We start from the raw sequence: 27,870 nt of genomic DNA, 5'->3' as shown, positions 1-27,870 counted from the left end.
TAAGAATTCGAAATCTAATTTTCAATGTTAAGTAATTGACTAACTATATTTGATATAAGTTAATTCTTCCTTTTTATTAAAATACTTACGTGAATGCTTTCAATTTACAGTGAACTCGCGTATGTCCGAATTTTCTATCAGGATTAAAGTCACAAATTCGAGGAATTCTGTTTTTCGTCAGGAGTCTGATTAAAATATTAAAGTGCACGAAGAACAGCGCAAATACAATATTACATAAAAGATAACGTATTTAATAATACGGAAATTTGCTTGTAAGCTGGTTATCTTCGAAGAAACTTCGAATATAAATAACTAAGCAATCCGTTGGTAAAAATAATTCGTTCGCAAAGTGACGGAAAAAACTAGACTACTATCATAATAAACTGAAAAATAATCAGTCAGTCAGTTAAGCAGGCAGACAGGCAGAGGGTGGCGGTCAGTAGTGAGCGCAAATCGTTTAATATCTCATTTTCCAATTCCATCTTTTACAGTGGAGATAATATACATCATTACCACTATTTTTATCACTTTCTTATTTACGAGCATCTGAAATAACAAAAATTGATGCTCCGATATCTCTTTCCAAATGCAGCACTGTTTCTGCACGTATATCACAAAACCGAGGTGTGGAAGATATACATCATGTTCGATGCAATTGCTTTGGCTTTGCAAGCAATATTTTGATCTCGTCGTTTGTGCGTCGAAATTTTCAATGTATATTATACATTACTATATCTCTATTTCTTCTTCGATTCTACATTATTGTTATATGCGAGCAGCAGTTTGCATTTGGCTAGTGTTGGCGCGATTTGTGTCTCTCCTTTCAGATTCCATATAAAATTGTTACTATTTGTTACTATTCATAGAATGTTAAGCGAGCACACGTTTCTAAATACGTGAGAATGATATTCACAAGATTATGAACCGTTATACCGCAATCTCAGAACTTATCGGAAAGCTCGAAATAGGTAGTCAAGCAAATCAACAAAATTACGAGATGCTACTATTTTAACGGTGGGATTATATGTATGCAATTGAATCATGAACTCTGCATTATAATTATAAACCAAGGACCACAAAAAAATCCTACGTATCTAAAATGTGTGTAAAGAAAGGAAATCTAAAATAACCCACGATAGATTTCGGCTTAAAATGATGATTGCAAATAGTGTGTTATAGTCTCTATATAGATTAATAATCCTATATTAATTATTTCTTCAAATATTCGCATTTTACGATTCGTGTTTCACGGTTTGAATGTGAAAAATGTTTTTTTTTCTTTTTCAAGGGAACTTTTGAGTCTTTTAATCATAAAAAAATGTCTCCGACAACGACCACGGGTTGTATGGAAGTGCACGGAAAACATTGCACAGCGTAAACTGCAATGGTAGTTCTTGTCTATATACAGGTCGCTGTGTAGATTGGACAGAAATGAAGTCGTCGAGGCGGGTGGCTGATCGGCCCGCAGTTCAGATTGGCAAGACGCAGCGTAGTTCTTTTATGTGCATTCACGTAGATGACGATGACTGTGAACATGGAAGTGCAAAACAGTTTGTCACATTACTTCGCCCCCTTTTGACTCCCATTGACTGAGAGTCGAGTAACTTGATATTTTGTGCATGCAATTAAATGAATTTTGCCATATTTAATATGATAGCAACGGATTGATCCTCATGCACATAAAAATCTGTTTATGTTATAATTTGTAGAATTCTTCCATATACATATATACACACACACATATATATATATATATATATATACATATATAGCTTGTAATAGGCCGAAAGCAACAATTTCTTCGCGTAAAATAGATGCGGAATCGCATCAAATTGGTTTTTGTAAATTAATCCGTTTAAGCTTTGTCTTGAGCTAAATAATTCTTTTAGACACAATTATACATATATCTGTGTTTATAGTTTTTTTTATACATTTACATGTGATTGTTTATTTTTTCGCTTATCATAATAATTAATATTCTTAGAATCTCTTATAAATTTCAATCATTATTAAAAATGCTCTTTCCATTTCAATAGTCTTTCTCAAAAATCTTTTAAATGATACGAATTTTAAATGTAAAACTCAAATATTTGTTTACATCGCATACCCGTGAGCGAATACGAAGATCGTAGAATCACAATACGTCACGAGATGCCTCTTAACACAGAATCTATATCAGAATCTATTATCAGAATTATAGTCAGAGTTGGGAAGTAATGCATACTTTATACTACTGTTGCTTTTCTTGTCTTCATTATTACTTTGTTATAGTAACGATTTAATAACGATTTTTTTTATGACTGCAACGGTAACATCAGGATTGCAAAATCATTCAATCGTTACTTGTAACGAGTTGAAAATCTGTTACAGAAAAAAGCAATTTGTAACAAATGGCAACATTTGTAACGCAAAAATACCGAAAAAAGTAACTTCCAGTCTCCGATTATAATCTAATGAAATTTTGATTGTACTTTCCTAGTTCCCACAAGATTGTTGCATTTGAGCTAAAAAGATTGCTAATAAATGTGACACGAGTTCAATATCAATTTAGATGGGTTCTCGTCAATACCTGCCACGGCCGGCGGGAGAGCGGCTTCGATACCTCGCTGTGCTTGTATCCTTCCCGGTGTAATAGTCGGCGCCAGTGTCTCCGCTACTACCACCGTAGACATCCTGCGTATATCCGTCTCGCGTAACATACCCGCTGCTGCGATTGTACATATAGTCTTCTCCGTAACGACCTCTGCCCCTACTTGCGCCACCCCTGCCTGTATAATAGCTGCCTCCATAATCTGCGTAAGTACTGCCTCTGTAACCCCCAGTAGTGCTGCCCCGAGAACCAAAGTCCCTACTGCCAACCCCGCGATTTCCTCTGAAACCACCCGCGCCACCGCCCCTACCGCCACCACGGCCCCTACCCCGGGAAATCTCCACTCTTAATTTTGCACCCATAATCTCCATGCCGTTCATGTTGCAGCACGCCAATTCAGCCTCGTTCATGTTGAAAAACTCGATGAAAGCGAAGCCCGGTGGATTAAATGCTACCCACACCTTGTTCAACTTGCCATACTTTTCAAACTCCATTTGTAGATCTTCCTTCTTGATGCTCTCATTCAACCCACCCACGTAAACGCGCGTATATCCTTCTGGTGTCATCTTGCTGCTAAAAAAAAAGAATAATTAGTAATATATAGTAATTCTCAGTTCACCAAGATCTGGTTCACTTAGTCTTGTTCTATCAATGCAAGATTAATTTTAATTTCAGCTAGAGACTCTTCAACTTGCTAAGATAGATTACAACACTAAATATGAAACTTTAGGTCTGTTCTTTTTCTAAGAATTAGTGCAATAAGTTAAAGTACACAAACTATACCTGTCTCTGACTTATTATATCAGTATACATCAGTTTAAAACTTAGGGCGACTGTTACCAACGCCAATTAACTTAATCGACGATTAGTCCATTGGAATTGACCAATCGCATTTATCATTTAGTTTTGACAACAGACGCGATTGGTCAATTCCAATGAATTAATCGTCGATTAAGTTAATCGGCGTTGATAACAGTCGCCCTTAGAGTAGGAAAGAACAGACTTTTAATAATGAAATCTAGCCATAAGCAATTTTGTTAAAATAGGAGTGAAGAAAACAGATATATATATATATATATATATATATATATATTCTTTTTTACTTTTAATAATAAAAATGTAATATAATACATGTTGCATATAATTACATTAAGTTTACAATTATAAAAAAAATTCAGTGACTACATCAACTTACGATAATTTAATATCAATAAGCCTGTTCTTTTACTTCCGACTGTTGCTAATTGAAAGTTGAAGTGAATATATGTTTTTAATTGAACTTTTGCATCTCCAGTTAGATAATAAAAGAGAAAAAAATGAATCGTGCAAAGTTTAACTAAAAAGAACAAATGATGCTACGTTATTGTTAGTTAACGTTAATTGTATTTTTCTTTTTAAAATCATTTCAGAATAATTTCTAAAATTTTTTGAAACTATAGCAATACATTTTTTAATCAAATTATAATTTTTATAATTATAGTTAAAATTAATTATTGCATCACTTGTAATGTTACTCAAAATATTTGAAACAAGTTTGCGTAGGCAAAATATATTGTTGCCAAATAGAGCAACAAATCAAGTTCGGATAAGCGGAAAGGAACGATCAAGAATATATAGTTATGTTCACATGTCTTCGTATAAGTCATAACGAATCGGTCTTTGTCTCCGTAACAATACGAATTCCAAGTAATTCAATAAAGATCACTGTTCAGAGCTTATTTTTTAGAGGAGGTATGATTCTGGCGTGTGCAGCTTCCTTTAACTACGCGATTCCATGAGACAATGTCAAATAAGTCTTATAATCGAGTGACAAATAAATAAGCGGTCACAACACGCAGCCATGACGATAGCGGCAAGTCGCGCGGCGGTTAAAGAAGCGGAGCACCGCGCGATTGTTCCAACGTTACACCGGGCGCCCGAAATCAGATCGCAATCGGGAAAAACCCCTGGAACTTAGCATCGACAAAAATGACAAGAAAACACGGTATATAAACGGGATGGAGAATGAGTTTACGCGCGAACGAGTTCGAAAATTTATCCGCGTTTTGTCGCCGCGGTATTACTCACTTGTCGCCGCTGGCCTTTCGGTAAGTTTCTCTTGTCGCCGATCGGCGTGATCGCCGTGGTGACCGACAAGGGAAGCGGATAAGAAGGAGATATGTATCAGTCGTTCGAGTCTTCACGAGAGAACGCTGTTTGCGACCGCGCAATCGATTAGAGCGGAACCACCGGGGTTCACAGCATTTGCAACACAACCATGTCGGCCATGTTTGCGGTCTCCAACCCAGACGCCGAAAGTCGCCGCCGTCGCTGCCAGCTTATTCTCGAAAAATATCGCATGCGATACATATTTCGTGAATGTTACTAGAATATTATATTTTACAGTATATTTGTATTCTCGAATTTCCATGAATGCCTCGTATACGATAAATATCGTACATTTGGTGGTATCGAGTGGAGTCAGACCATAAATCAAAAACGAATATCGAATTAATCATCGATTAAAACTTAATCGGAGTTGATTATATTAAAATATGTTTATTAAAACATTCTAAACCATTAAAATTGGTTTTTTATTAAAGGTACCATTTCATACTGACGCTCATTTTTTAATGTCAAAATAGATCAAGTGATAAAAATTGACTAATGTCAAGCGTCAATTTTGATTACGTGATCTATTTTGATGCTTTGAGCGTCGAGCGTCAGCATGAAAAGGCATCTTAAAATTTACATAAATTTCAAAAAATTTGGTGAAAAATGTAATATTCTGGTGACTTTTTAGATATAAATTTGGTGAAAATTTTTTAGGGTCGCGGCAACACTGGGCATGTCCTCTCTCTCGAGTTTTTTTTATTTTTTAACAAAACTGGACTGCGTTCAGAAATTATACTAGGTAACTCTAGTTATATATAAGTCTGTTTTCTGTTCCTGCACTAGACTGAACTCTCTTTCTCGCTTTTGACAAATATCAAATATATACCTATTTCACTTTAAGTTCTAAAAGTGTACACTAGTTCAGCCACAGAAAACAGACCTATAGTTTACGTTACGTATATTATAGCACCCAAGAGTTATCTGAGCATAATTCCTGTTTTGTTGCCTTTATCCGATTCTGTTTCTTTTGTTTGTTTAGTTTTTCTTGATTCTTTGCATTTTTTGTATGACAATGGACAATGGATAAAAAAGAAGTAATGTGTGGAAACACCATTGTGGAAGAGAGAGATCTAAGTTTACTCCAAGTAACTTAATAAAATAATTTCAGAAAAAAAGAAAATAAAAGTTTTACTGTAACTGCCTCAAGTAACTGCCTTTGCAAGTTTTGTGTCAAATAATTACCGCTTTTCTTGAGTTTATATTTTTTGTATGGCAGTTGATTAAAAAAAGAAACATTATTGTAAACCTGGAAAAACAGATCTCAAGTATAAATCTTTCTATCTTATAATTTGCTAATAAAAATATGAAATATTTATAAAAAAAAAAAAATTTTAAAGAAAGCAATTTATGTTTATTTATTCAGAATATTACTTATAACAATATTAATTGTATAAAGTATCTTCTGCTAGATATCACTACAGAGTACACAATTGTTAATTTTTAAGTTTTGAAAATAATAGTGATAGTGTTAAATACGATTTTCATACCTGTGTGAGAATGTCAGCACATGTTATGTGCTTGACCTCCTCTGGAGGAATTCCTTTGTTTTCACGCCATAAAGGAGATAGTGATATGGTATGATATATAGAGAATAAATAATATAATATTCATAAATATAAATGTAATTTATACACTCATAAATAATAAACAAAAAATATACATTTTAATTCTACTTGTTCATGAATGAATAAATTATGTTTATACTTACATTCTCTTTGCTTATATTTTGGCCCTTTTATTTTTATTTTTTTGTTTTGCTCTGCAAGCTTTTATTTTATTTAGATATCTTACAATTGATAAATGATTTACAGATGACATTTTCGAAAATCGCATCTCTCAATGGAGTTCACATGTTCTTAAAATCACAGGACATCACTTTACTGAACACGGATTTGCCAGATGTGACAGTGGTATGGAAAGAATTCGAGCAGTGTATCATACTAATAGCAATTGCAAGTGGAGTAACAAAATATGTGCTAGACAAGTTTTTGGACGCCACTTTTGGCGCAATGATACTCTTTACTGGTATCGATGAGATAAAAAATACTAAGAATGTAGAAAGGCTTAAAAAAGATATACGTCTTTGCAGTCCTATTATCGATAGATTGATGGACTGCTTAGATATAGGGGATAAAATTTCTACAAAAACCGATATGATTAACATGACAGAATGCATCATATCTTCAGAAAGTCATTTGCTTCAGGTACTAAGATTTTTTGTGTGGGATAAGGCAGTACCATTTTAAACGTGGTATAACTATAATAGTTTGAAAATGTAGTTACAGCAAAATTATATATGATACTCAATAAATATGTATTTAAGATCTGTTTAGAGGGATTTATGGAGTGTCTGGATTCTATGTATGGATGTGTTTTGGTACATGGTTGCGTGGCAGCTGCTACAGAAGGCTGGTGGTCATTGGATTCTGTAGAAAGAAAATTATTAACAATAGCGATTGCTTCAGAGAGTATTTGTACCACACGAGACATTCCAGTGTTTTTACCTCGTAAAAGTTCAAACGTAAGTATTTGTATAGAAATATATGCGTTTATTTTTTTAAATTAAAAATAAACTAAAAAGTATATGTGAATAATTATATATAACTTTAACTGTAACTTCAATTTACGTTTAGGTAGCTTTCAGATTGGTATCTGTAACTCTAATTAATCATGTAGAAGTGTTGGCATTATGTGGACCAAATCCAGAATTAACAGAAATTGAGAGATTTGCTATGCAATGCTGGAAAAGCAATATGGATGCATTATGTACTGTTGAACAGTGTTATCCACGAAACCTACCTATGTTGGTTTCTTTAGATAATGAGACACTTGGGTAACTAGAATAAAAAGAGTTATTTATCTATACAACTATTTTATATGATTGATTATTGTAATATTCTATGAATATTTCAGATTTCTACTAGCAAATTACAAGATAGAAAAATTTGTACTTGGCAGAAACTCTCAATGCGCGAAAAATCGCGTAACGGGATCACACAGATTAGATATTTTGCGAACGTTTTATCATCAAGCGGTCGAAACGTTCGCGCTGTCAATCGAACACGAAGAGAGTAACGATGAAAAATTAACCACGAGTACCTGGAAATTTATCGGGGCTAAGGAAACGTACTTGTGTTCCGAATATCACAAATGTCATGCTGTGAAACATGGTGACAATATACTTTGTGTTTTATACACATCTGTAGTGCCTACTCATACTATGAGACTGATTAGTCAGAAAATAATAAAAATGATACTTAGTGATAAGCAAACATATTGGTAATTTCCATTTTTTTATTTAATGAATTTATAAAATAAAAACTATTATTGTTTATACTAATTTTATATGCATTTTTGTCTTTTTTCTGGCAGAGAGAAAGAGAGTGGGAGGGGGGGAGGGAGAGAGAGAGAGACTGCAAAAATATCATGCGTTACCTAAACATGTATATACTCTCTCTCTCTCTTTTATTGTTGCAAAATTGTACATAAATTTATTATCCTTTTTTCTCTAAAGAAAAAGAAATGTTAAATACAAATGTGTAGAGGAAAAAGCTAACTATAGATCTGTACTTTGTTCGTTTGAATTACGCTTGCTGCACTGCGTTTCTCTTTTCTCTTTCTATCTGCGTTATCCGAATCTATATCTGTTTCGCTTTAGCTACAGAAGGCGTAAAGCTTGAAGAAACAGGTTTTTTTTTATTATGACACATGCATGTGTATCCCAGGTCCCAGTATATCCCGTAATAACGCGATGTTCTGTTCTAAGACAGAATAACAAGAGAATGGTAGTTTCTTTCAAGTTTTAAGGAAAGGAGAATATTCTAGTGATGTCCGACTGTTGCTGGCAGCCTCAAAAAAATCGATAAGGGAGACGCGCGAACCGACGAAGGCGCACGCGTCGAGCGTTACTGATGCGTGTCAGCTGTCTCGGTCGTAAGTAAAACGGGAAAGAGTACAGGTGTTCCTCGCTCCACGTCCGTGGTCTTCCAATGTAGAGCTACGATCGAATGACTTAAATGGCTTGCGACAATTGTACGAAGGTATATCTGGGATACGAGGACGAGTATATTACTGACAAGCACCGATCTTTGCTCAACTTTACGACGAACAAGATCGGCGGGCATCCAGTGAGTAGGGAATGATAGACTCACCTTCCAGAAATCACCGTTTCTCCCGTCGCGATTACTAATATTTTTTATTAGGTCAATTTGCGATATCACTCATTTAATGTTATAATTTAATAAAGCATGATATTTATATAACAAATTTAATACACACGATATTATATTATATACATGAATGAATAATTATACATATGATATATGAAATATTCTGTCATGGAAAAATATTATTTAATATATATTTCTTGAATGTTAATTATATAATTAAACAATTTCATTAATATTTTAGTTAACGTAGTTATTTTTTATAATATATATATATGATGTTTGTTTCCAGAACTGTTATGGGAAAAGTATATTATCATCGCCACAATGCAGACTCTGTGGCTTATATCAGCTCTTGGCTCTCCAATTATATGCTCCGTTAGATAATTCGAAGTATCATCGGACATTATATGTATTTGCATGTATTAACTCAAATTGCTGGAATCAAAATGAAAGCTGGACATGCTTGAGAATACAGCACCTAGAAGATGAAGTTAATAAGACTACTCCGGATTCTGGAAGTGTTAATGTACCATCTACAACAGCTTGGTTGTCAGATGCAGATGATTGGGGAGATAATGTAAATGATAATGCGGAACAAAATGGGAATAATATGTTAGAAAATGATCCATTACAATTTCACTTTTCTTTACGTAAAGAAATAGACCAGGGTATAAGAGAAGAATTGTCTGTATTACGCGTGGATGATCCAAATGCAAACAGGTTCGTGTATATCAAAATCAATTTTATTTATGAATAATAGTAATTACGTGTATATCTTTTTTTTTTTCAAACGTTTCAGTCCAGCCAGCGTAGACTCTCCAGTTAGCGGAGGTGCTGTAGGTCGTTTAGATTCTCCTCAAGCCTCAGCAGAGATCGATGGAGATGAGAACGAAGTCGTATGCATTGATACTCCAACGCGACCACAATGTGATTTAATTAGTTTATTGCATGAAGTAACTCCGTTGCCACTGCAAATCACGAACGCGGAAACCAAGTGTTCGTTCGTCGAAATATTTCTTTCGGTCGATGAAGAAGATTGTAACATAGATGTGTCTCAACACGTCCGAGACTTATTGGTCGAATATCAGCATAGCAATCCGGATGCATCGACCAAGTTTACACCAGATACCGGCAATCCTAAAACTATCGAAACAGATGTGGAAAAATATGAGAAAAGCATTCCTAAACACGGTGATGAGATGTTCCACAACTTCCTTTGCAGAATACAGAGAAATCCTGGACAGTTGTTACGGTAAAATCTTTAACAATGTTATTCTCCATTTTATTTACGTGCGTATAGAATAAGAAGTATACATATATTTTTTCTATTTGTTTTATTCTATAGATATATGATGATTTTATTTTTTAGCTATTCAAGGGAAAATTCTGCACCATTACTGTTATATCCGTTAAGTGGTTGTATCGGTAAATGTCGACATTGCGGCGACGAAATGACTTTTGAGCTGCAAGTTTTACCGACGATCATACCAAAGTTAATATTAAATCCAAGAAGCGATCGGAATTTTCAGATCGAGTTTGGCACTGTTTTAATATACACTTGCGTTAGAAGCTGTTGGTCTGCGACTGATTCATATCGAGAAGAACATGTCGTTGTTCAAGCTGAAAGACTATAGTTGTAAAATATTAATAAGAAAAGTTATGAGTGACGCTAAGGTTCTTCCAGTGATCCTATATTATATAGAATTTCATATTTACACGTCTAGGACGACTAGTCATGTTACGTTTGTAGAAAAATACCGTCCACCTCTTCATGTACACATCAAAAGTCATATGTAGCGAGCGATGGTTGATAATAGTAAAGATGTTACAGAGATATGTATCTCGAGCTACATTAAGCGACATGTGATTCGCAATTGAAAAAGGAAGATTTTAGGAATGTCTGATAGAAGAGAATCTAGAGTAAGAGCATTTATTTTACTTTTCATCTCGATCTTAGTGTATAAGTACAGTGTAAGATACAACTGTACAATTGCTACCGATATATAAATACAGAAACCTCGATAGAAAATGACGTGTATTCCTTCTTGGAGTGAATTCATATGTATTGTACATTTTTACAGATTACTTACAATGACTATCTTAATTATATATATATATAAAAAAAAACAATATGTTGATTGAAACTAATTTACAGATAAATTAATATCTTAGAATCCTATTAAAAAACATACATTGGTGCTACTTAAATACATTATTCACATTAAGCAAATGTGTTTTAAGAATAACTTGTTTTATTTTTCTTTTTATTATATATACATACGCACACACACATGTGTGCACGCGCGCGCCCGTATGTGTGTGCGTATATGGTGTTGTATAAATTGAATCTATCAAATGTTTAGTACGTTCTATTTAATGGATGTTCGGCGAAATAATCTTTTTTACTGTACATAAGTTCGGCAACATCTTTTTTAAACTTATCACCATTGTTCCATGCTGCTGATTGAATTTCATCTGCAAGAACTTGTACCCTGTCTATGGAGAAAACTGCAAAACTATCGGCCAGGTTTCGATCATAATCGTTGTTTCTCAGGCCAATGCAATATGACCTAGACGTTCGTGAAAGGATAGCAATCAGCGCGAATGTTCTTGTTGCTATTTCACCAACTCGACGCAATTCCATTTGTCGTTCAGTTATATCTGTGCCATGGCGTTCTAACAATAGTACTGAGACGGTCTGCAACCTGGTGATACACTTTTCCAGTTGTATGCTGCCTAGCATTAAGGATGGATGCAAATGATCAGCAAGTTTAAGTTGTACTCGATATTCCTTACCCATGGTCCACTTTAATAAATATTTTGGAAAAATATAGGGATTTCGTAACTTAAATATGTGATCATGTAGATTTTTGCCCGTGTGTTGTAGACCAAGTAGAGCTATATATGTATTCGAATCAATATTACATCCATCGAATAGGGTATACGACAATGCATCTTCGAAGATCTGTAGGTAAGGACTCTCCCTCAGGTAACTCTGCGCTCCAATAAGTTGTAGACCCTCATAAATACATGCAACGCATTCGCTAGTACAATACATCTCCACCATAGCTTTCTCGAGCGTGCAATCCTGATTCTCAAATGTGTCCATTATGCCAGTGGTATAATATAACATACTCTCCATACCATACAGAGTACTTGCTATCTTACCTATTATCTCTTGAACGCTTTCATACTCGTGCATATCTTTATCTAAATGTTTCCTCTGTAATACATGTCTCGTCAACATTTTTGTAAACGTTTTCAATGTACCTACTGCTTGTGAAGCAAGATTTCTGTTTCCAGGAGCAAGTATGTCTATCAGTATATTTGTTCCAGCTTTCAGATCACCCAGAAGATTTTCCTTTGGAACTTTAGTATCTTTAAAAATAACTGTACTGACTGGACTGCTTTTAAGTCCAACTAGATTCTTAACATCCTTGATTATGACACCTCCGAAATCACGTTCCACCAGAAGTATAGATAGAGAACTCTCAGTATCACCGACCTTACGGCGATGACCATAGTGACAGAAGACGAGAAATAGATTAGCATCATGCCCGTTGACTACAAATGTCTTTTCGCCATTTAATAACCAATGTGTGTCAATTTCTGAATCTACAGCTATACTGGCAATATTATTTATATTTATTCCGCTTCCAGGCTCAGTGAAGCACACAGTAGGAATAAGCTCTCCAGTCGCTATCCTTGGCAGATACTTGGCTTTCTGCTCTTCTGAGGCCAGCGCAGAGATGATTTGAACGGGTACGATGCAATTTTTGACCATGTAACATCCCAACCATGGTAAGCAGCTGAGTACCTCCACCAGCTTGGCCGACTCTGAGTGATTCAAGTTCAGGCCAAGATATTGCTCGTCCATACACGCCCGAAACACACCTAATTCTTTTAGATGAGTCAGAATATCTTCCTTCCGCACACTTTGCACATTCTTCATACACTCCGACATGTACTTCTCGATGGGCTGGAGCCATTCGAAGAAACGTTGATGCCTATCCTTGGTTTGCGGCTCGGGATAGTACATGAACTCATGATCGAACGTGGCGAGAAACAGATTCTTGGCGAACGGCTTGCGTTGCGGCTGCTTTTTTAGGGAGGCCGGCAGCCGAATTTCGAGGTTAAGCGTGTCCAGGGCATGTTGGCTGACACGCTGGTTTTGCGTGTGACGGACAGGCGTGCAGACGTATGAGGTATACCACAATTGCTTTCTGCACAGTAACCGACGTGTCAGCATTGTTGTTGCGTCAAGATAATTTCTTTGCAATACTCTCGTAATGCAGAGAACGCACAAACACCGAAGAGGTTATGATGAACAGGTTATGAGATGAAATTATTCGTTTCGACAAGTTGGCTGTACTGCTTTGCTGCTGACTTCGTATTGGCTGCACTGCTTTTGTTTAAACTGCTGTGCATGAAAAATTTTCTCACAAAATTCCTTCTTACTATCCAATTTTACTATTATAGATTAACTGTAATCTTGATAGATTAACTTTAATCTTGATTGAACTCTCTCTCTTATCTATTGAAAAAAATCACGGCACAAAATTACATAATGAATTCATGTAATTACAACAAATAAATTAGGTAACAGATTGTTCCACAAATCAGTATTTTTTAAAATTTAAAGGATGATTTATCAAAGCAGCTTCAATAAATTTATCGAAAATAAATATTTTTATGCTAAAAAGTGGATTACATCATCTTTCAGTGTTTAATATAACACTATACTTAATTATCTTTCAATATTCTTTGTATCAATTTCATTTCTTTGTTTTTTTCAAAGGAGTTATTTCTAAATTTTTTGTAAACACAGACATTTTTTACGTGCATGTAGATTAATTTTTATGCAGCGTATATTTTTCTGATTGAAAAATTATATGTTTTCCTATTTCAGCTATCCATATCTGCAGACTCTTAATTAAATATGCGTAAAAATTCATGCTAATTACATGTAAGCAATTTAAATTTTATTTTCTCGTATATATTTTTCTTTTTATTAAAAAATTATACGTTTTCGTACTTCAGCTGTTCGTGACGCATCAGAATTGCTAATAAAACAATTTAATTAAATCTCATTTTCTTATTCCATCTCGATCGTTCATAGCATCTATATAGCCGTTTATTCTGAATCACAGTCATTTTCCCGGAGGAGACATGAAGGAATTAGAACAATGTCCGTAAAAGCAATACTGCTAATTCTGCTGTCGCTCACATTTCTCTCGAATGGCTATAGTATCTTTGGCAAGCGTAGCAAAACGCGCACTCATCGAAGCAATGACAAATGTGTCTGTACCACCACCATTCGTTATAATCCTTTGACGGATGCAAATATTACCATCGATCCTCATTGCGACTGTAGATCCACTGGCTTTGGGGTAGTTCGAATAATCCCATACGGGATCTGCATTTCAGATGCATGCGACACGATGCACGTGGACCTGTCCTCCGTGTGTGTCAGATGCGGCATGTGCGTGGCCGTCGCCGAGAAGGCATGTATTTTTTATCACTTTTATAATAATTAAATATATAAATCATACATTTATTATTATTATTATTATTTTATATATATATATATATAATACATTTTGTATTACCTTATTATTATATTATAATGTACATACATATAAATTTTTATTCATTTTTTTGTTAAATATTTTTTTTTTCCGTAATCTTTTTCCAGATTAACCAAACTCTGCTGGAAGTTCATGACATGATGATGTCTGATGAATGGCTAAATGAGACGGAGACAGTGCTCCTTTTGAGAACTATCTGCGACTATTCTTTTCAACAGTAAATTTTTCTTCGTTACATAATATTTCATAATGTTCTTCTTTATTGATACTTTTTATAGTTATAGTTTGCGTGAAATTGATGGCAAAAGATTTATTTCTGACCCTTTACCGGGTGACAAGCTCGTCATTTCATCCGCAGATGGGTTGTGGGAGAAAAAGTAAGATCTTTACAGAAAAACTTACATTATAATATTTATAAACTTACATTATATATATAATGTTTATTAAGCTTACATTTTTATATAAAATAAGAGATTATAAGAGCAGTTTCATTTATAACAAATCATTTATTACTTCAGTCTATCAAATTTAATTTACGTAATTAATTATGAAAATCTCTTTTAATTTATTATGAGAATAAATGAGTAATTAGCTTATAAATAATTAATTGTGAGATTAGTTTGAAAAATATGTGTCACAACTTCCTTGATGAGATACAAGAGCTGCAGTTATATAGAAATTGGAAAGAATGGTGTGAGGATGACGAACACATTCCTAATCTCGAAGATATTCTTTGCAGGTATAATATTAATATACATTCAATTCGAAATTTATCTTTTAATCTTTAATCTTATTATTTTCTAGTTTGTCAGATATAATTAAATTATTTAAATGATATATGATTTGTAAACGTGTCAATTCTCAGATAGCATTTATAGCAAGATTTGACCTTGTCTCATAATCTATAAGATCGACTAACTAATGCTGACCTAATGACTTATGCAAAATGAATAATCTATAAATTATAATCTATAATACTCTAAGGGAAAAATAAAAACCTTTGTTTTATATTGCTGCAGAAACGAGATCAGCAGTTTACGAGATTGCAGAGGTATAAGCAACATATATGAGCGACAAGTACCTACGATTTTCGGGGCTCGTGTGAAACTTCTAGCTGAATATATATAATAATTTTAAGTGATCATTTATATCATATATTTTGAATTATATAAAAAAATAATATCTATTAAAAACAATATATTATACACTGAATACGCTATTATATTTGATATATTAATTTTATGATTATGAATAAATGCAAAATAAATAAAAACAAACATTTGACTAAACTTAAGTCTGAAAGAATGCATAATACGATATGTATTATAAACTGCAAAGATAAAAAACAGGAAGCAGAAAAACAAACAAAAAAGCAGAATAGCAATCATGTAACTTTTTCTTTAGAGCGGAGAAACGTGAAAAAGTAAAAATTTTTATGTATGTACATATATAAACAAAAAGTACACATGCATACAAAAAATTTTCACTTTTCATATTTCCGCTCTAAAGAGAAACTTACATGATTACTATCCTAAACTGCCAAACAGTAGAAAAACTGTTGACTACCAGTGTGAGTTCTGATTGGCGTCTGCTTTTCGGCTTTCTGTTCTTTTGTCAAAATATAATGAATTTCCCTAATACATTCCCTAATACAAGATTAGCATCACACTGAGATCTCTAGGTAAAAAAAATCTAGATCAACATCAGAATAGGATTTTAATTGTGAAACGGAAAGACTCGAATGTTCTCCGCATCCGGTGGGATTCTTTTGGTTGATTTGATCTTTCTCTTAGACAAGCCTGAGAAAGAAGACCAGGACGTTCTTTTCGGACCTGCTGATCTTCGTCGTACCTTCAAACAAGGCTCCAAACCTCTCGGTTTCTCTGGAGAAACGTTGCGTTCTTGAAAATCGACGAACGACTGCACTTGACGAGCATGATCCTGTAGCATGGTCATATAAGGGAGATCGTAGCCATGTAACTTGCTAGCCGGAGCAGCAACATGGAGATGAGGATGATCGTTGGAGCGATTGTGACCATCGTGATGATGATGATGAAAGTGGAGATGTGGTATCAGATTGTGCTTACGTATACCGCGCACAACGATTTCCCGCATTTGTCTCCGCTTATTCCATATTCTTTCGAAAATGCCGATAGAAATCGCAATAACCATACCTGCTACCAAGAGGAAGAAAGCGGAATATACGTCGGCGAGCCTCGCGCTATGGAAGTCCGCCGACGCCGCGCACCGTGGCATCGTCGGCAACATTCGTTCCTGTATCTTATCCAGGACGCCGCGTTCATAGATTCGCAATATACTGCAAATAAAATAGTACAAATTACAAATAAACACGAAAACGGAATGTCAATTTATTAATTGACGTTAAAAAATGCCATTGTAGAAAAGTACTACTGAGCACTATGAGTATTTTGAGGCACTACCGTACTACAGCACTACTCAGCACTACTGTACTACTACACTACAACACTACTACGCTGGTATATTGGATAATATCATTTGTAGAATAAAACATCGAGATCTCCAATCAGAGATTAGCAAAAATATTGTCGATCATAGTCATAGTGTGAATAAAATTGAAATCATTTTAAACGTGTAAAAGTTAGTTAAAGAATAAAAAAGAATTGATTACGTGTGAACGTCTCAACAATTGCTGATTACATTCTGAGAGGAGAAAAGATTAACAAAACATCTAGTTAAATCAATGTCAGACTCTGTTTAAAATTGATGTATTTATATAACTTGTGTAAACCTTCGGTATTTGTTTGTAAGTTGAGACTGCTTTTTGTTTTTTGATATAAAGCATTTCAAATATTAGTAATTTTAATTATTTACATTGATGTATGTACATGATGGAACTGTGCTAATTATAATACTAATTTTAATGATAATTCATGCTAATGTGTTACATCAACTTAACGACAACTTAGCATACTTGAGATTGATGATTTTCCTATATGGACAACTTTTGGCCATAGGAAGAGCGACAACCGTAAGTGTTTGTGGAAGCATCAACTCCTTCAAAGTGCACCGTTCCTGTATGAATGTTGTTCTGAGGGCTCGTCGAGCAAGAGTCGCGCTGACGAAGAATCCGTACCTTTCTTTGACAGCTTTCATAAGGCCGGTCCTCGTCTCTAAACGAGATTCACGATTGTTAAACGCCTTTATGTACAATTGACGGAGATTGCTGTCATTTGCATTCTGAAAAGTAATATGTGACAGTATTAAATAATTCCGACATTAGTAAGTTAAGTAACTAAAAATATATAATTACATATATAACTGCCTGAAATAATTACAAGATTCTTCCAGCGATACAGTATTGTAAGATAATTGAAAGTAAAATTCCCTGACATTTCTCTGATTTCCAGATAAAATTTTGTGATCTTCCCTGATTTTCAATAATACATATTTTGAAATGTTTTTTGTATTTTCATCCTGATTTCAAAATTGTTAAATATTTTGTTGATCGAGCAATTTAACGTAACAGTGTAATTAAATTACTATTAATGTTGCTGACACTGCATTTTATTGTTAAGTTAGTAGTATTTTTTGTCTTTGATAGACACGTAGCAAAATAAAAATAGTACAGAGTGGCATTAAAGAATTAATATGACACAAAACGCTATAAGAAAAATAATATAAATAATAATATTGATAGTACTCTTATGTATGTATCATCGGCGGCACTGTATCCTAACTTGAAATTATTAAAAAGAAGATCGGTGATGGATTTAATTCCAGTGGCCTGCACCGATAGTATGGATGTGATAAAGCCAGCATAGGCGTTGTACATCACGAGAGAGAATATTAAACTGGATAATAATAGAGTTTTTCCAGACGGGTTCCGAGGCGTCCAAGGTGATCCTATAAATTCCAGTTGTTTAATTAGTAATAAATTTTGCACATTATGTAGCATGGAAATATAATTACACAAAGCCGAGACTAGATATTTCGGTGTCCGAAGCTTAAGAAAAAAATACATCCCTTAGTAACATAAAAAAATATTTCTTTTACGGCATGCAAAATATAATAAAAATAATATTAGTATATTAATTTAACAGAAATATGTATGATATAAGTGCGAATATACATTACGAATATATGTATAGATTAGGATTCGTATTCAAAACGCGTTTTTATTGATAAAAGCGCGCTTTTATCTCTGAAATTCTATAGTATGCGTAATGTAAACTATAGCATGTTAAAGCGCTAATATCATTGTAAGCGCGTTCTAAATACGGACCTACAACTCGTATTTAGAATGAACTTTTATGACGTAGCATGCATATACAGTCTGTCTAGTAAGAGCGTGGCAGGCCTATCTAAAAAAAAAAGTGGTTTATTAGCCTTAAATTTATATTGATTGTATTTAGTAGGATTATGGCCAAAATGCAATTATATTAATAAGGACTCCAGAAATTATATTAATAAGGAGTTCTTACATGTATTAATATTCGATATTTATTATTTAATACATAACACGAAAGTTTAATAGTAAGTGATTATAGCCGTCGTTAATGATAAAGGAAGTAAAATATACAGGTGTTGCAATTTTTGTGCCTACAGAAATTTCAAATATGAGATTATTACGTGCTTTGTTCACATTCTAGTCCCGACTCTGTAATTATTATTACATATTATCTAGAATATCTAAATGAACGTTGTATATAATAAAAAGATAATAATAATGCGGAATGGTAATCCATTCTTATACATAATAGTATTATATTATCATTCTACAAAAATACAACCTTGCATGCACATGATACTCAAGCACCAAAGTGCAGATTCTCCAATCTCGACGTGTTTTTCATCTTCATCATGTAACAATGTTTTAGCAGCATAAATAACTGTTGCCATCGCGATAAACATGATGAGATATGTTCCTGCGACGCAGCCAAGTAATCGATTATCGAACGGTTGCAAAAATATATCCCTCATCGTGCCGGTCTCCAACGGATGATAATAAATATTTCTCCTGAGTAAAATATTGTCTCACATTATCATGCAGAAAAAGAAAATAGTTACATTTATGTGTGATTTTAAATAAAAGAAATTTTGTGCTTATTGATAAACACTTTAATTTATTGTACTGTACGTTTTTTCTACTTTACACCATTTTTACGCAGATGTTATCAATCAATTTTAAAAAATTGATATTAAATGTTCAAAATGTTACTTTGCATTGATTTAAATAACGTAAAGTGTAAACATAAAATTTTAGATAATATTTTAAAGCAAACTATTTTTTATTTCGTCTCATAATATATTTAATAATATATTTTGACTCATAATATTGTATAATATTTCGTAAATTTCATAAAATGTTTTATTTTTTAATTAAAATATTTCTGAGATATTTCTGAAAACTTTTGGTGCTATATTTGGTGGTATAAAATAATAAAGTTCACATTGCTCATCTGTTCATTAATTTTGACTTCTTCGATTTTACTTATTAAAATATTTTTATACCGACATGTAACGTATCAAAGGATGACTAAATGTCATTTCCGTCCAACGTTCCTCATCGTTCGCCGTTATGTATCCTAAACCGATGTCGACGGTGCCAGTTACAACATCCCCGAGAAGATGGCTCCATATTTTATTAGTTAACGTACCTAGCTTTTCGTGCGGCACCAGCTCAATGCTATAAAAATTCAAAATATGTTATATTCATTTCTAGCTTTTTTTTTGTAATACATTTTCTAGAATTATTTTATTTTTATTTTTTTTTCAAATATTTATTTTATTATTTATGGAAACATTTTTTGTAGAATTCCTATTATTTTATATGTAACATACGTGTGCGCGCGCGTGCATTTCGTATTTTGACAAATCTAATTTTCAAGCTAACTCTTAGGAATTAAGAGACATGTTACAATACACATGGATGATTGGCGTTTTCAAAGCATTCGTAATTAAATATTCATCATTTTACCAGGAACGTTGTTACATAATAATGTTTCATTTTAATAGCATCGTATTTGGTGTGTTTGAGTCTTGTTTGTCTTTATATGTTGTAACAAGCGTTAGATTTTTCTTTTTAAGATGAACTTCTAATTGGATTTTTTATGGGGGACAAAATATTAGCAATATTAAAGATTAAACATATTGATCGCATCTGGAACAGCATAAGGGGATTATCATAAACCGAATGAGACAATGCCGCAGCGGTCTAAGCTGGATCACGATCTTTTAAATGATTGCATGTAATTTTTCGATTGCGCGCCGAAATTTTTTCAGACATGAAACGCAACACTAATAAACGACCGCAGTACTATCACGAGATTATCATGACTTTATTTGTCACTTGTATAAATTTATTTTTAAATATCATATAACACACATTGTGACATTCTATGATATTATTATGACTCATTATGACTCTTGAACTCAACCTGGAAGTACATATATTACGGACAAAGTCCGCAAATGGGTAGCATTGACATTGCCCGAGTAGAGTGGGTATAAAGAGAGTGATGTCAATGCATATACCTAATGCTGATTAGCTTCGTTATTTATAGTTCAATTTCCAATAAATTATCAGTTAGGTTAGATAGTTACAGAATACAAATTCTATTAAGCATTGCTATTACGTTATTCTATCCTTATTTACGTCTGATTACCGCTTTACTATTTGAAAATATCTCTTGTAAAACTCACAGTTTTTTTATAACAAAAGAAAATATACATTGCTATGTAAAAAACTATTCTTCTGTTATTTTATATAATTTATAAATAAACTACTAAATTTATTTGATCATCTATATGTCCAACATTTATATTTATATTGTAATTTTTTTGTTTAAAGTACTATTTAAAGTATTCCTTTAAATTAACTTTTTATTTAATTTGAGTTAATTCAATCTTAACGTTACATTAACTGAGTTAGTATTTTGTTCATGTGATTTTTAATGTAAGTTAATTTTATAAACCATTAACCTTAACTTAATTTTAAAAAAATTAACTAACCTAATCCTGTCTTTATCGTTACTTTAAACATAACAAATATGTATACAATGTATATAAACGAGATTTAAAAGAAAAAAATTTTATGCCTTTGCTGTTATTTTTCTTTTTATTAAATATTTGCTGAAAATAGCGACTTCCGAATAATTGACATCATGCTCTTTATACCCACTCTATACCTGAGTTGCCTACAATGTCACCACTTGCGGAAGCTGCCCGTATAATACATATTAAAGCTATTGTATACTAATTTAATATGTAAAAAAGTAAAATGCAAATATTTTGAGTCATAAGATGCAGATTTTACTTAACGTCACAACCAAATTAAAGAATTCATGATTTAATATATTCTTATTCTTATATTTACATGAAACATTATACTTTTACGTCAATGTGTATACGGTAATTTTAATATGCGTATCGAGTGCATCAAATTAAATGTGCTTTAGCCGGATGATTTTTAACCTGGCATTCACGCTATGGGTGACAATGGTAGCAAAGTCCAAAAGCGGTGCGATATCGTTGGCAGTGGCCTCAGCTTCGATAACGTCTGTTTGCCCATCGCTGGTTCCGTTCAATACTCCAAAGACAATGGGAAGACCGTTGAAATCGCTTCTGAGCTTCACACTCATCGGTAATTTGAGAGTGTGAGATTCTGGATTCCAAAACCCGAGATAGCGAACAATTAAACTCGTATTGTCAGAGTGTCGTATTTTGTAGGTATGCATCAAATAGAACGACACTGTACGATTCTCCTCAGTGGCGTAGCCCAAATTGGTTATGGCGTTTTCGACGTTACGTCGTTCCGGCGGCGGTCCCGTAAACTCAAAGCGCTCGCCGTATCGCAGAAGAGACCTACAAATTCTGTAAAAAAAAATGATTCATTTGAATGAGTCTTGAAAAAGACTTGCTGTAATTTAGATCATTATATTGTCTTCATAATGGTTGCCACCTTTCGACCAATGTCCCGCTAGAGATTAATATACTCTTCAACCAAAACTTCTACTGTCCTGCCAGAGATCGACAATTAAAATTGTCAAAATTTAAATTTTCTTGCAGTCCTTTTTTTTAAGAAACTTTCTAGAATAAACCATTACCTATAATGAAATACTTTGGATATATAAGATACTACAAAAAGTTTTTCATCATACTTGTTTCTATTGTCTGAGATCACAGTTCAATTTTAATCACCAAATAATTAATTAATTGACGTAATACAAAAATTGACAGTAATAGACAATAATTGGCAATTTACATTTAAATGACTCATCTTGACTTATCTCTTTACTACTTTTATATTATATCGACGACAATAAATTTTTTCTTTAGATACAATTTCCACATTCACACAAAAACAGGAGAATCAATTTCTTCGAACAAATTATACCACATCATGTCGCTTAGACCGTAAGATTATGCTTTCATCTATATGATATTGTAACATCGATAAGAAAAGCTGAAGAAGGACCCGAGAGTTGATATTAATTTTATATTTTATTTGATATCTTTATATACTTTATTTTATATTAATTTATATTATTTTATATATTTTATATATTTTTTATATATTTTATATTTTTATGTTGTATTAACATTGTAAACTAGAAATTTATTTTATAAAAAATTATGTTTTCTCGAGATGCGCATTCTTGTAACTTACTTGTCTCGATATTTTTGAGCATATATCCAAGCGTCAGCGTCATTTTGTAACGGCGAAGTAGCCACGATCACATCGCTATCGATGCCGATATTTAGATCTCGAAGAACAGTGTCGATGGTGGAATCATTTTTTCTTGTAGTTACCATAAGCCAGGAAATGTAATAGTTGAACAAAAATTTTTGGGAGGCCTGTCGAAATATATTTGATTTACACAATGTCCACAGTGTACAAACTTTTTTAATTATTACTTAATGTATTTTATCTGATTATATATATAACGTATTAACAATGCCGACACACTGAATTAGCATTATTATCGTTTGATTTTCCTGGTGAATTTTCTCATAGAAATTTTAACATAATTTTGTTTAACATCTATAAAGAAAGTTTTTTACCATCTTTTCAGAGTTATGGTTATACATTGACTTTTCAATCATGTATAACCATAATGTCATTTTTCTGTTGGAGACTCACGGGAGTAGAATAAAGATTGTACGACCGTTTTTTTCTACAATTGATTTTGTCCACTGCTTTTTAACGTCTGAGGAGGGCTCAAACCTAGAGCCGAAACTGGTTACGACGATCATCATGTATTTAATTTTAAGTTATTTTTATATTTATACAATTTTTTTTATACTGATAGTTTTATATTTATATTTTATTACATGTTAAATTTAGAATTAAATATCATAGCATGAAATTTTATCGTTTGACTCTTACATCGCCCTTTCTGATTTGTATTAATTATTGTTATACTAAGAGTCCTTGAATATTTTCATCTTATTTATATAAATATTGCTTTTTGTTTGCCTTATTTCTTGAATATTGTTTCTTGTTAGGCTTTTACTACTGCATATTAATTTAATTTAAACTTGCGATTTTCTTTCTCAGAAATAGGCAGAAATTAAATCATACCACTTGAATAATATTATCAGGTGATGTTAGATTGAGTCCATCCAAGAGAACGATCGAACCGACGCGATGCGTTCTAATTGTAAGAGCGTCCGGTATATTCGGATTCGTTGCCGATTGTAGAGATATACTGATGCCCTTTTCACCGAAGCACTCGATCAATGGCCGAGCATAATTAAGGGCACAACCTGTATTCACATTTTATTAAATAAACAACTAGTATAAATGTACTGTTATTGTCTTGATGTTTGGCTAAAGTTACATATTTATTTATTTTTTTTGTTTCTTTTGACTTCTGTACTTGCACTGTTATATTTAAACTTTTCTACACTCAATTATACTAAAATCTAGATATCATTGAAAGATTTTATGTGTAGTTGAAAATTTCTATTATTTTTAACAATTATTTAATATTAAATTATTATTCATTACTTTAATTCACTTTGCTTCTTGCAATTTCAGAGTATCTCTTATAAATTATTTTTTAATAGAAATTTTGTTGTATTTTATTTAAAAATAGTTTTTTTATAAATTAATTTTTTAAGTTAAGACTTTCTTTTTATTACGTGTATGTTAGCAAAACTATAAAATATATTAATTTACGAGATAAAAGAAATTATTATAAATTCTCTTTACATTAGCTACAAATGAATTCGATAATTCATAATTGTTCTCTCTCTTCTTCTTTTTAATTTTATTAACAAATCGAAAACACTTACTAAACGGACTGATATTATCAAAGAGCACTATTTGGTCCCAAGATCGCCATTCCGCGTATTCCAATAACAATTGTAGCGTCAACGGCGATGTGAAGATGCAAGGTTTGGCGACAGCGTGAATCGTCATTAACATCACCAGCAAGAATTTTGCTTTTCCAACACTAACTTTGATTTTACGCATAATTGGTAACGTTTCATAAATCTAAAAACGTTGATAGGGATATTATTTTATAAAATCGAGAAGTTAGAAGTTCGTTCTTTGTCGTTTTAGTTTTAATGAATAAAAAATAATGAATCACGATTCACTATTATTGAACCTCAATGTTACAATATATCGAGAGACGATTTTGACAGAGCTGTATTGCTAGTTAATTTACTACTGATAAGAAGCGATTTCACAAGAACATATAAGCATTGCATAAAGCTATCGTGAAATGTCAGCTCTTGTTAAGGCTTGTCAAATCCTTAATTCATCGTTCGAATGCCACGTCAGCGTACGAACATCGACAATATAATGAATTTTTGACAACGAGGAATAAGAAAACTTGACATTAATAGCTGTGACGCTGAAAAAAAACATAGATATGGAGAGAATTTCAAAGTTTCTATAAAAAAAACTCGATTCCAAATGAAAAATTTTAGGCAACTTTTAACCGTTGACTATACAACAAATTTATACATTAATTTTATTTCAAGAAGTTCTTTCTTATTGTTATCACTTTTTTATTTATAATTAATTACATGTGTGTGTTTGAATATAGTCTTTTATTGCTTTCTTTAGGTAGCTTCAATTTTAAAATTACGATATGTGTAGGACCGTTGGTATTTAAACACAAGTAAATAAAGGTCTAATAAAAATTTCGGCACGCGATAAAGTGACTACATACGTGGTAAATAAAATTCACACATTACTTTAGCAACTAAAATTTTTATCTATTAATCTTTTATTAATTTTTAATTATTTATTAATTTGATTTTTTTTTTATTTTTACACTTGCACTGTAATATTTAAGTTATTCTATACTCAACCTCAATATCGTTGAAAGATTTTACGTAATTAAAACGTTCTATTTTTTAATAATCATTTGACATTAAATTATTATTGTTTATCTTAACTATGTTTTTTGTCCGTGTTAGTTGTGTACACACAAGTTTGATTTGTTTTATAATAATCTTCAATATTGCGTGTACATTATTTTTTGTAAAAATTATATTTTAAACAGTAATCTTGACGCTCAATTTTTTATCTTTTAAACAAGTGTATATTTATTGATACGTATGCATAATAAGTAATGCAAAAGTATAAATAAACGCATAGTCTTTGCAAACTATCAGATTTCTGAATTAATAATACAAAATTAATTAGCAATTTAAGAAATAAAGAATATTAATAAAAAAATCTTATTAAAAAGAAATTAATAAAGAAGATATGACAAATACATAAACATATAAGTACATACAAGGTTTATATAAAAATACTAATTTCAAAAACTAATAAAAAATAAATTTATAATTTAATACTACTATTTTCTAAATTTATAAAATTATAATATTATTTAACTTGTTGAATTTTAAATTAATTATATTATTTAATTAATAACATAATATATATATGTCATAATATTGTACTTTACTTTTTAAAAATTTAACTAGATTTGTCTATACAGAAGCTATATAATATATAACATAGAATATAGAAGTTACATAATATATAACAGCGAAGGCATGAATCGGCTTACCAATCGGCTATGATACTTACTTAATTTGAAGATCTAAAATCGTTCTTGTCATAGATGTTAAAGAATGTCATTATAACTATTAAAACTATTGAAAATGATTCAAAATTGAACTAAAACGTTTATATTATTATATTTTTAATTGTGTTAATCGTTTTATTTTATTTATCGCGAAAACCGCGTTTGACACTTACTAGTCCTTTTTTCTAATTACTGTTTCTTAAATTTAGGAGTCCTATTAATTTTTTGACAATTTAATTATTTGACAATTTATTTCCTTTTTAATAAAAAAATTTCAATTTTATAACAATAATCGCATTGATTTACTAATAATTATCTTGGAAAATTAATTCTTATATCATTTTACTATTTATACAGCAATAGAAATTACATTTATAAAAATTATATAAAAACTTTTTTTTACATGTGAGATTCATATAAATTAGTTCAATAATGTAACATTTCTATTTATAGTAATATAGTTCACTATAAGGGACACACGATAAGTAATTTATATTTGCATTTAACAATTCTTTAAATTGAATAATATTGATTATATTAATTGCTATTGTGTGATGTCAGAAAAACACAAGTTCTTCTTTTATTTCCCATGTGATAAAATTAAAATTTTAAAAACAAGTTATAATATAGAATGTTTTCGACGTCCATACCATTAACAGAAGATACATCGAATTTAAAGTATTATGTGTATGTACTATATTTGTAAATTTAGAATGACTTTTTAAAATTTAAATTTTATACACAATATTTTTAGTCATTCAACTAAATGCAGCGACCACGAACTGTTAGGCAAATATTTGTTAATTCAAATAAATTATTTAATTTAGATATACAAATATTCGAACTAAATAATTACTACGAATTTAGTCAAGTTAACAATTTTTGTTTTTCAGTGTGTAGTATACATACATTCTGCATAAAAATTACATATTCTTTCGTTGCTTTATTCATATTTTTAGAGAACAATAGTGATTACAAATATTACATAAAATTTAAATTTTATAAAGTCATTCAAAATTTGCATTAAATAATTTTTTAATTTCTGATTCGGTTACACTTGTATTAAATTATCAAGAGACACGGTAGTGTCTCGTGCCAAGTGAACGCGAAGCGCGAGACCGCACGTGTATCTTTATTATCAAGAGACACGGTAGTGTCTCGCGCCAAGTGAACGCGAAGCGCGAGACCGCACGTGTATCTTTACGCGAGTCGATGAGTTCCGTGTACCCGAGATTATTGGATCTCACAATAAATGGCTGAAGTTATCAACTTTTATATATCCGTAATTTAGTTTTAGTGTTTAAATTATATTATAAATATGTTTTTATTGT

At 32.0% G+C, this 27,870-nt stretch overlaps 5 protein-coding genes across 6 annotated transcripts; 2 read left to right on the top strand and 3 right to left on the bottom strand.

Annotated features, from left to right (window-relative positions):
- Positions 1-97: 97 nt before the first annotated feature.
- Positions 98-4,857, bottom strand: Rsf1 (Repressor splicing factor 1). Of its 2 annotated transcripts, none has more exons than XM_018537616.1 (3): positions 4,658-4,837; positions 2,570-3,160; positions 98-1,526 (listed from the first exon to the last, which is right to left on the bottom strand). In XM_018537616.1, the coding sequence occupies exons 2-3, from the start codon at positions 3,154-3,156 to the stop codon at positions 1,499-1,501; spliced, it is 615 nt and encodes a 204-aa protein (XP_018393118.1). In that variant the 5' UTR covers positions 3,157-3,160; positions 4,658-4,837; the 3' UTR covers positions 98-1,498. The 2 variants fall into 2 exon arrangements, with proteins under 2 accessions (XP_018393118.1, XP_018393121.1); XM_018537619.1 differs by having other exon boundaries at positions 99-1,526; positions 2,570-3,163; positions 4,658-4,857.
- Positions 4,858-6,093: 1,236 nt separating this feature from the next.
- fy (fuzzy planar cell polarity protein-like protein) lies at positions 6,094-8,027 on the top strand. Its single transcript, XM_018537666.1, has 5 exons — positions 6,094-6,319; positions 6,556-6,948; positions 7,068-7,265; positions 7,378-7,577; positions 7,658-8,027. The coding sequence occupies exons 1-5, from the start codon at positions 6,242-6,244 to the stop codon at positions 8,025-8,027; spliced, it is 1,239 nt and encodes a 412-aa protein (XP_018393168.1). The 5' UTR covers positions 6,094-6,241.
- A 589-nt stretch (positions 8,028-8,616) lies between these two features.
- On the top strand, positions 8,617-10,928 carry trus (programmed cell death 2 like trus). Its single transcript, XM_018537599.1, has 4 exons — positions 8,617-8,871; positions 9,203-9,633; positions 9,713-10,165; positions 10,283-10,928. The coding sequence occupies exons 1-4, from the start codon at positions 8,761-8,763 to the stop codon at positions 10,545-10,547; spliced, it is 1,260 nt and encodes a 419-aa protein (XP_018393101.1). The 5' UTR covers positions 8,617-8,760; the 3' UTR covers positions 10,548-10,928.
- A 275-nt stretch (positions 10,929-11,203) lies between these two features.
- On the bottom strand, positions 11,204-13,216 carry LOC108772116 (acyl-CoA dehydrogenase family member 9, mitochondrial; the record flags this gene model as incomplete). The annotated part of the gene is made up of 1 exon (XM_018537570.1): positions 11,204-13,216. A coding segment is annotated over one exon (1,944 nt), but the record flags the coding sequence as incomplete, so codon positions are not given.
- Positions 13,217-16,217: 3,001 nt separating this feature from the next.
- Positions 16,218-27,490, bottom strand: LOC108772115 (glutamate receptor ionotropic, delta-2). The gene is made up of 10 exons (XM_018537569.1): positions 27,467-27,490; positions 24,783-24,984; positions 24,067-24,251; positions 23,152-23,339; positions 21,957-22,355; positions 19,999-20,169; positions 19,274-19,500; positions 18,184-18,386; positions 17,455-17,720; positions 16,218-16,818 (listed from the first exon to the last, which is right to left on the bottom strand). The coding sequence occupies exons 1-10, from the start codon at positions 27,488-27,490 to the stop codon at positions 16,218-16,220; spliced, it is 2,466 nt and encodes an 821-aa protein (XP_018393071.1).
- Positions 27,491-27,870: the final 380 nt, after the last annotated feature.

This window comes from Cyphomyrmex costatus, unplaced genomic scaffold (assembly GCF_001594065.2).
Source record: "Cyphomyrmex costatus isolate MS0001 unplaced genomic scaffold, Ccosl1.0 scaffold18, whole genome shotgun sequence".
NCBI classification, from domain to species: Eukaryota; Metazoa; Arthropoda; class Insecta; order Hymenoptera; family Formicidae; genus Cyphomyrmex; species Cyphomyrmex costatus.
Note: the sequence above shows the minus strand (reverse complement) of the source record. Positions and strands in the feature narration are given on the sequence as shown.

Bases quoted from the DNA above. Each gene is read 5' to 3' on its own strand.
- Rsf1 (XM_018537619.1), bottom strand. From the start codon at position 3,156: ATGACACCAGAAGGATATACGCGCGTTTACGTGGGTGGGTTGAATGAG. The intron at 1,527-2,569 runs GTATTGACGAGA...CCATGTTCACAG, and splicing joins TCTCCCGCCGGCCGTGGCAG to TCATCGTCATCTACGTGAAT.
- fy (XM_018537666.1), top strand. From the start codon at position 6,242: ATGTCAGCACATGTTATGTGCTTGACCTCCTCTGGAGGAATTCCTTTG. The intron at 6,320-6,555 runs GTATGATATATA...AATGATTTACAG, and splicing joins ATAAAGGAGATAGTGATATG to ATGACATTTTCGAAAATCGC. The intron at 7,578-7,657 runs GTAACTAGAATA...TGAATATTTCAG, and splicing joins TTAGATAATGAGACACTTGG to ATTTCTACTAGCAAATTACA.
- trus (XM_018537599.1), top strand. From the start codon at position 8,761: ATGGCTTGCGACAATTGTACGAAGGTATATCTGGGATACGAGGACGAG. The intron at 9,634-9,712 runs GTTCGTGTATAT...CAAACGTTTCAG, and splicing joins GATGATCCAAATGCAAACAG to TCCAGCCAGCGTAGACTCTC. The intron at 10,166-10,282 runs GTAAAATCTTTA...TTTATTTTTTAG, and splicing joins AATCCTGGACAGTTGTTACG to CTATTCAAGGGAAAATTCTG.
- LOC108772115 (XM_018537569.1), bottom strand. From the start codon at position 27,490: ATGAATAAAGCAACGAAAGAATAT. The intron at 22,356-23,151 runs GTAAGTTACAAG...TTTTTTTTACAG, and splicing joins GCTCAAAAATATCGAGACAA to AATTTGTAGGTCTCTTCTGC. The intron at 16,819-17,454 runs GTATGCTAAGTT...TTTTATTTGCAG, and splicing joins AGGAAAATCATCAATCTCAA to TATATTGCGAATCTATGAAC.